General features: G+C 32.8%; 1 protein-coding gene across 1 annotated transcript; it reads right to left on the bottom strand.

The window, feature by feature from the left end:
• Positions 1-5,556: 5,556 nt before the first annotated feature.
• Positions 5,557-8,980, bottom strand: LOC134746020 (UDP-glycosyltransferase UGT5-like). Its single transcript, XM_063680187.1, has 5 exons — positions 8,962-8,980; positions 7,730-7,989; positions 6,900-7,495; positions 6,210-6,432; positions 5,557-6,118 (listed from the first exon to the last, which is right to left on the bottom strand). Exons 2-5 carry the CDS (start codon positions 7,974-7,976, stop codon positions 5,622-5,624), a joined length of 1,563 nt encoding a protein of 520 aa, XP_063536257.1. The 5' UTR covers positions 7,977-7,989; positions 8,962-8,980; the 3' UTR covers positions 5,557-5,621.
• Positions 8,981-9,352: the final 372 nt, after the last annotated feature.

The raw sequence follows: 9,352 nt of genomic DNA, 5'->3' as shown, positions 1-9,352 counted from the left end.
AAGGCGTTTAAATACATGTTCTACGTTTTTAACGACTTTTGAATAGGTACCGACAATTCCTATTCCTATTTATAAAAAAATCCTATTTATAAAAATCCGGCCACGTGTGAGTCGGACTCGCGTTCCAAGGTACGTAAATTACACAATTTAAACAATGTATTTTTTATGTGAAATGTCTTTAAAAAATCCGTAGGGGTCGGATCAAAAACTAAGTAATTAAGTCCGACTCACGCTTGACTGCACATTTCTAATAGGTTTTCCGGTGATCTATAGGTAAAGATCTATTTTGTGTATTTTTTTCAAATTTTTTGACCCAGAAGTTTCGGAGATAAAGGCGGGGGAAAGGTCATTTTTTGCCCATTTTCTTGAATAACTTCTTAACTATTTATCTTAAAATTATAAAAAAATATATATTTGGGATTCTCATAATGAGCTCTTTCATTTGATATGTAACACGATATAGTTTGACAAACTTTATTTTTTAATTTTGTCATTTATCCCCCAAAAGTGGCCCCCGTGTTTAAAATTAATTGGTTTGCGTTACATGTCCATCTTTGGGTCACAAACTTACATATGTGTACCAAAGTTCAACTTAATTGGTCCAGTAGTTTCGGAGAAAATAGGATGTGACAGACGGACAGACAGACAGACGCACGAGTGATCCTATAAGGGTTCCGTTTTTTCCTTTTGAGGTACGGAACCCTAAAAAGCCCTAACTACACCTCACCGGTTGTATCGAGGTTATTTAACCCCACTTACACCTGGTAATGCACATACACAGGGGTCGGCATCCCGTGTTTAATTAACCACTTGACACCCGCCGTACCTGCAGCTAATTGACATCGGGACGTCGCTAACGGGAACTCCCTGCAATAGCTTCTTGCAAGGAAAGAGTCCTTACATATTATGTATATTGAGTATAGCTTTGATTATCTTTCTTAGCTCTATTAAACATTTTTGCTGATTAATTAACTGATAGATAATATAAAGTTTCAATCAACTACATAATTTGACTCAGGGTTTCGATGAGAAAATGTAAAAAAATTAAAAAAGGAAAAAAAGTGTGTGCGGCACTGGTTCAGTTTAGTTTCAGTTAAGTCCTCACTGAAACCAACAGTATGGCTTGTCGTAGCAATATATTAAGAGAAGATCCTGTTTTAGCGTTTTGTGCTGTTGTTTATTATATATTAAGTACTAATGTTGCACAAATGTATTTTCATTCCATTTCTTTCAAATAAATTAAATATAAACTTAACCCGAAATTGCTGCAGAGGTAAAATTAGCCAAATTAATTTCAGACGTTAAAAGTAACCTTTAACTACTGCATTTCGGTACCTTAAAAGTAGACCATTGCAGCAAAATCTGCATCTTACAAGCACTAATGAATTCAATTCAGCCCATCCTACGTAACCTCATTTTCCTTCAAGAAGCTCGTTTAAACGTCAAAAGGCGCTTAGCTTAGCTCGTTATATACCTATATAACGACGATGTTTTATTTATTGATAGTCGTGACATTGCGGTAACGTTCAAACTCAGCAAAAATAACGAATTAAACTTGACTAGACACCGGACAATTAGAAGGATTGTACTGTTCCGGACACCGGGTGTCCGAAAGGTCGCAAGTTCGAATTTTCCCAGACGCGGTGTTTTTTTTCCATTTTATGTTCTTTAATTAATTTAATTAATTAATTAATTCTTTAATTTAAATTTGTGATATCGCTCGCAGACGTATATGCTTGAAACTGAAATTTGTTTATTACTGCGTGCAGAAATACAGAAGAAAATATAAATTGTTGGCACCAATTTATGACACATATTTCTCTCTCTTCCAAGCTAATATATCCCACATGGTGATTGGGTCAGCTTTCCCTATCTTTCGCTTTCACTTCGCCCTATCCTCGACGTCGTTTTAGGATTCTTTGCGCTTAATCATATCTCAACGCCGCTCAACGCCGAAATGTAATAGCGCTCTTAATTTATGACACTTCTTTATTTAGCGAATAAGTAAGTAAAATAATATTTTTCTAAAAATTTGGGAATATAGTGAAAACGTAAATTTTGGGATGGGTGTCAAAATACATTAACTTGAATTTTAGGCTGAGATCAACAAACTGTCGCGTACATTATATAAATAACTCATGCATAGCTTCTAATATCAAATCAAAGTCTGCAAGCAATTCAGTAAATGTTTACCTTTTGTAAATTTTTAATCTACGTGTCAGTGTCGTACAAATAAACAAAGGAAACATCAGACTTTCGCATAAGAATTTGAGTTTCTTATTTTCTATTGCTTTGTATTCTAACCCTTGATTACGTTTGAAGAATGACAACAATGGAAGAGGGGAAAGTGGTATCCGACTTCATTATATTTTTTTTCTCTCTTTGCATCCAATCATGATGCCTGCGTTGCAGACGACTGGAATCCAGATTATGTCTGAAGTAAATATGAAAAATGTTAACTTATGTATATTATGTAAAAGATTGCAGCTCTTTAGTTAACATGCATGATTAAAGTGAAACTTAAGGTGAAGTGGCCTTAGGCCTAGCGAACGGGTTCCTCTCTGTTTATCTAAACTTACACTTAAGTGTATTTCCTCATCGAGGATCTGTTTATGTAGGGATTAGGGATCCGGCAATTTAAGAACAGCTCAGATGGTTTGTGAAACAATGATTTTCATCATAACATAGTTTTATGCTTATGTAGATGTAGGTAAGGAAAAAGGTATTTAATGAAATAAAATAAAAAGTACTTACCTAATATGGCGAAAGTTTATTAAAGAAGTTTACTAACTTTATCATTGGCTTTTGTTTTTGTACTTGCTGATAAAAAGCACTTGACTGACAGTTATTATTCATATAGAAATGCACATTAATAAGCATGATCGAAGTTTAAAACCGTTTTATAATTAACTAATTTTAATGTTACTTTAAAAACAGTTACATATACGAGTATCATCACTTATTTCCATTAACATTTTTATGCACCTTTAATACTTACTGCAAACAATTTTACTTGAATACCTATTCAACAGCTTCAATTCTCTCAGAGTACTTAGCAAAATGAAATGCAAACTGACCTACGACTGCCTTTTGCGGGAACCGTTTCCTCAGCAAGACATTCTTCGGTACATTCTGTATAGCAGCGTCCTCCCATTTCATTAAGACTGTTTGCTTTAATTCCGGAACCACTTTCAAGAAGGCATCCAACTTATCCTTATCGAGTTCACGTAATTGAACGTTGGAGCCAAAACAACGCGTTGCTTAGCGCGTCTAGAACCGTTTGTGTGTATCCCGGAATGAAAAGACCTTTGAGTATACTTTGCTTTTTGGATTTCAAGTTATTATACGACTGCCCAAAAAAGGAGTGTATTGTTTTTTTTTTTAAATACATAGTGTTCTTTATTTGGTTGAAAAAGTAAAAAAAAAAAACACTTAACCCGACCATTATTGTGGAAATCATAAACTCAATCCGATGTATTTAATTCTGTAGTGCGTCAGGCATGTTTGCCGAGGCGCACACGGATGGCTTCCATACCATCAGACGCAAGAGGGTAGCCTCTTTGCTGAGACGAGTGAGAGGCAGCAGTAACAGCATCCTGAGGATGGTAGCTGGACGCCTCGACTGCCCTATATTAAGGCACTAGGCTAATATTGTAATAGGCAGTACAAATTAATAAAGTAAGTAAGTAAGTAGGTATTTGTTTGTATTTGTTTTTGTTTTTATGGCTAGCTCTTAATTATGTAAATGTTGTTAATGTTATAATTAGACTAACACTTAGTTTATAGGTTCCCTAGTTTAAATATCACTAACAAAATATGGATTTTTTGAAAGTCTGAATTAAATATTTTTTATTTTTATTTTTTATTATTAATTAACGTATACAAAAAAAACATCCAAGGAATTGTAAGGATGGATCAACTACTTTATTTTGTTATTATGTTCCGTCAGTCGGGGGACAATAGTAGAGTTTGGTAAAAAAAACTGTTATGTCACATTCTACTAACGTGTTTGTTAAATGGCCTGATGGCAGTGATGGCCCATTATGTAATGTACAGTACTTATAACTTCAACAAAAATGCGTGTTTGGTTAAATTAAATCCCATAAACATGAGGTTAAGAGAGACCCAGGAGAACGTAACCATGACAATGAGTTACAAAAAAATATTAATTCACCCACATAAATATTATTTGTTCATGATGACTGACATTTTTGGTTACTTTAATTTTGTATTTCATTTGAAAGTAAGTACCTAGAAAGCATTGTACCTACACAAAATAGTAATAACTTATTCAAAAATACTCGTGGCTCTTTACGATAACGCCTCCAGCTCGCATCCAAAATGCTGATAGTCCAACTGACATTAGATATTACTGGTAAGATACCATAATTATCTCGCTTGTACTCTAATTAACCTAAATGTCCGTCAAACTCTGTTACCATACTGATATCAATATTTATTGCTTTAAAAATGTCATCAAAAAGAGCTGAGCCAATTAAATGTGTTCATATGAAAGTTAAAAGATAATACTTATCAGATTTTTAAGTGACCTTACAACTTGTACGCGTTTGTAGGCCTGTTCCAATAATCCATGCTAAGTATCTATTTACATGATTTTTTTTAAAGTATTTATTACTAACTTACTTTAGCGAGCATTTACGTTTGAAACCAAAAAATAATGATAAATAAAATAGAAGGACGTTATCTCTGTTATTACTTTAGTTGAAAGTCATGATAATGATTACAATTTGACAAGATTTATGAAAAAGATATATCTAAAACATAGCACTCTTATCAAGTTATCATGTCATACATTGTGTAAATCCAATACGGGCGAATATTTAAACGATGGTTAGTGTAGGACCTAAGAAGTATATTGAGATAAATTTTGTTCAGAAATACAATGAAAATATTAACCGTACAAAATAATTCAGCCCGCAATATAATACATTACACAAGTTATGAGAAAGAGCTTTTTAAGGTAACTTTCAACGCTTGTTGGCAGTTACTATAAAAAACGCGTATCTCGTAATGGCATGTTATGTCTCCTAATGTTTGCAGTACATTGCTGCTCGGTTAATTTTCAAAAATTAATTGCTGAGTTTTTTAAGTGTAACTTAAAAAACTTCTTAATTAATGATTACTCGGGTAAATCCTTAAGAAAATAAACGTTAGTAATTTTAGGTGTTTTCATTAACTCTGCACCTTTGTGCCTAGTGACATGCTCGGTCTACTACACCGCTATATCAATCAAGTTGCTACATCGGTCTATGAGCTCATAGCAACATATTCTCGTGTGCATGTCGGAACTTATGTTGTTGATAGCTATTTACGAGTATTTGTACGAAGCATGCCAAACAAAAATAGTTTTTTTTTCATTAGAGTTCTTGCGTTTACAATAATATGATTGGATAACTTCTTTAAAAGCCTGATGACAGTGATGACTTTTATAGAAATAAATAAATTGTATTTTCATTATGTTTCAGTATTTGTGTATTATCGAGTTATAATAATACAAAATGCTACAGAAATTAAAACGGTTAATTTAGCATCTAAGCCTCCTCAAAAAGTGACTCGCTTTCATTGCTGTCGAGTTTAAAACAGTTTCTTTACTACTTCAGCTAATTTTTTTTTTGTTTCTTGATTTTTTGGCGTTTTAAAACATTTTTAATAATATTAATTATTTTCAATATTGTATATAAAATTATTACTAATATGCTTATCAAAAACAAATATACATCAAGATTCTGGTATGCGATGTAACTCATTACAGGTGGTTTAATAAAGTCTGCACCTTTGTGCCTAATCACATATTCGGTCCACCACACTGCTGTATCAAGGGGCTTCATCGGTCTATCTTTAAACCTCTCAGCAAGTTTTTTGGCGTTATCCATATAAGTTTTATCATTTAGCAATTTATTGATCTTCTCTCGTAAAATATCTTCGTTTATTTCTTTATAAGAAAGAATGTCCCCGTGACCTTTTTGCATTGTCTCAATAATATTTAGATACTGATCTCCAAATACTGGCATCCCTAGTATGGGCACTCCGGCTGCTATCGTCTCTTGAAGTCCCAGTAGACCTCCGTGAGCGATGAATAATTTCACATTGGGGTGAGCTGTAAAAAGTATATGTAAGTTTAAGTATAACATAAAAACCAGTGCCAAAGTTTAAAACCTTTTATTGAGTCAAAAACATTGTCAACATACCTACAACTGCTTTTTGAGGAAACCATTTTCTTAAAATTATATTTTTAGGTATATTTTGAATAGGCTCTTTTTCCCATTTCATTAAAACTGTTTGTTTTAATTCTCCAAATACTTTTAAGAACGCTTGCAGTTTGTCTATGTCCATTTCACTAGTTTGAACGTTAGAGCCAAAACTTAAAAATACAACACCAGTTTTTGCATTATCCAAAATATTTTGAAGATCCTGTAATAATAAATAAAAATGAGTCTTTAATTACATGGCATATTATTATTTTTAATTTTACTTGTAGGAATTATTTTATTCTATTATCATATTGAAAGTTAATTTTTTTACGTGCGCGGCGAATTTATAGCCTATTTTTAAACCTTTATCTAAATATCGCGACATGAATATGTATAATTAAACTCGCACCGAGTAATTTTTACTATGAAACCAAACTCGAAATCGAAAATAAATTTAGTTCTCTTATGAAAAACATAGACATCTTATCAGCCAAATTGTACGTAACAGGCAAGTTTTTTCCCGATTTTGGGGTTGGTCCCCTTTAGTACATATTATAAGTTTGTCTGACCTGCATATTCACTACGCCAAATAAGGCTAAGGGTTGAAAAATGTAAATAAAATTATCTGTGAGGTACTTAAATAGGGTTCAGTAGAAGTTAATTATAGGTTTAGTAATCTATACTTACCGATGGTAACGTATCATTTGTTTCTTTAATATGCAGTCCAGCAACTTCTATAATATTTGGCAAATACGCAGCTGCATTATCAATACTAAAATGAGAATTAAGAAGTAAAATAGCTGCGTTTGCTGCTATATCCTCCAACTTGGGGACAGGCTCTGGTAGATCTTTAAAGTACTGTAGGGTATATTCTTGTAGTCGAGGGTAATACCAAAATTTGAGCATGACTAGATCAAACGTGCACAGATACAAATTGTACAATCTCCCGAAGAAACTGAGTGGTTCAGTTGCTTTTCCATATTCATGATACAAAGTTGATAGCTGAAGAGGATTGCCCATGTAGAAATTTCCCTTAAACGAGTTCCCAACGGTCGTCATCAACACAAGGGGAGCTTGGTATTTGTGAGCGAACATGTAAAGGCCTTCATTGAAAAATACTTCTGTAATAACGAGATCTATTTTGTGGTCTTGTTTCAAAAACTGTTGCACGTCTTTGGACTCGAAGACTATGTCGTTCATCAGAAATCCAATTTTATACATTACATTTTGGAATGACTCAAATGTTTCATCCATCATGTCGAACACTCGTGGTGGTACGTCAACTGAAATCAATTATCAGATAATATATGCATATTATTATATTACATAATGGTAAAGCGGTAGGTTTTGCTAGTTATGAATTGAAATAATTATCAATAATTGAATATTTTTTGGACATTTTTAGAAGTCGTGGTTATTGAATGTTTATGTAAATGAATGTAAATATTTATAAGTACATGATATAAATTGTACAAAATTGATACCACAAATTTTTAGAACTGTGATAAAAAACTTACATAGTCTGGTCCATATAGGTTCACTTGATACCATCAGCTGGTGATACGTGGGTGGGTGTTTATCTTCTCTAAAGGGAGTGATAGCGTACACATCATGCCCCCTCGTTGCAAGTTCTATCGCTAAGTTCTTCATGCCAATATAGTGAGATCTGGCTGTGCATGGCATTACATATAGAATTTTTGCTGATTCGCAGAAAATCAATAGATTCGTTATTATAAGCAGACTTCCTAAATATAAGGTCTTCATCTTGAACCGTTCACTGAAAAGACACAAGTAGATATAATTAGATTGCTTGGAGTAAATAAAGTGTTCAGTGTGTGTTACCAGTCACATTCTATTTCATTTATGTAAGGTCCATGCGACTAAATCCGTTTGCGGGAAACTCCGTCAATGAAGGTTTTTTTTTTTCAAATAAGACTATCTACAGTATTTTTAGCTTCATTGTTAAAACAGCGATTGCTTTTTAGTAGGTGTAAATATTCAACCGTAGTCGAAAAAAAAAAAGAAAAAAGGAAAATACGCTCGTTTTTAGAATTTCTCGCATATTTGACCGTAGAGATCTGACGAGTAATTCATTCAATTTTTTTTAATGTTCTTGCTTTACAACCAACATTTTGTTGGGGTTTGTAGTATACATTTAAAATTTAATTTTGTTTTGATGAAATAAGTATTCAAAATTAACAAGTGCGGGGCGAGTAATTTTAATAACATGACAAATCTATCCCGACCCAGACAGGCCAGTAATAATGACCTTATTGATATCGTCATTACTTAATTCCATTAAAATTTAAAGTAATGTCATGGCATTCCAACTGACAGTGCCTGATTTGGAAATAAGTAAAAGTAAGTATAAAACATTTACTTTTTGGCCACAATACATACCTACGTAAACAAAAACAAACGTAAACAAGAGTGACACAAAAAAAAATCATTAAACATATTTTTTAGTTACTTGGTGGAGATGATAACGTTAACAAATAACTGGTTATATTTAAATTGTAAACTAAATCAATTGGTTGCAAATATTGTATGTATTTGCGTATTTCTTTACCTTATATGCAAAAAATACGCAAGTAAAAAAGTTTTAACTGATTGGTACTGGCATACTAGTTAAGGCATTTTATTAGGTCCCTATAGGTATTAAGTGGAATAGCGTTACAATATTTTCGAAAATACTATGTACTAGTTCCGCAAAGAAAAGCCTGATTCAAATAAATCATTAAATACTTACAGTTAAATGCCAATTTAAATCACATAGGTAATATTTCTTTATTTTATTTTAACACAGAAGCGTTTTACGCGACTTGCATCACTATAAATTGTGTGTATACTAACAGTTTATTTTAAAAGGTTATCACATGAGAAATACTCTTCCGCCTTGCTTTATCGATCAGGCGTCAACCGAATGGAATATTATTAATTATAATTATGTAAGTATACAATATTATTATATACTAACATTAGATATTGATAGCTAAATTATTATTTTGTACTATTTTGGACGTGTCTGAAGAAAATTTTCAATTTCAATTAGGTTATGATAACATATACTAATCTGTGGTTATCGCATCTAACGACGACGACGGACTACTGAGTTACTGAAGGCCTACCGCGAGCCACGT

The sequence above is a fragment of the Cydia strobilella genome, chromosome 12 (genome assembly GCF_947568885.1).
Source record: "Cydia strobilella chromosome 12, ilCydStro3.1, whole genome shotgun sequence".
NCBI classification, from domain to species: Eukaryota; Metazoa; Arthropoda; class Insecta; order Lepidoptera; family Tortricidae; genus Cydia; species Cydia strobilella.
This window is presented reverse-complemented; position numbering and strand designations above follow the sequence as displayed.

Excerpts from the sequence above, each read along its gene's own strand:
- LOC134746020 (XM_063680187.1), bottom strand. The coding sequence starts at position 7,976 with ATGAAGACCTTATATTTAGGAAGTCTGCTTATAATAACGAATCTATTG. Across the intron at positions 6,433-6,899 it reads CAAATGATACGTTACCATCG|GATCTTCAAAATATTTTGGA; the intron begins GTAAGTATAGAT and ends TTATTATTACAG. Across the intron at positions 6,119-6,209 it reads TCCTCAAAAAGCAGTTGTAG|CTCACCCCAATGTGAAATTA; the intron begins GTATGTTGACAA and ends TACTTTTTACAG.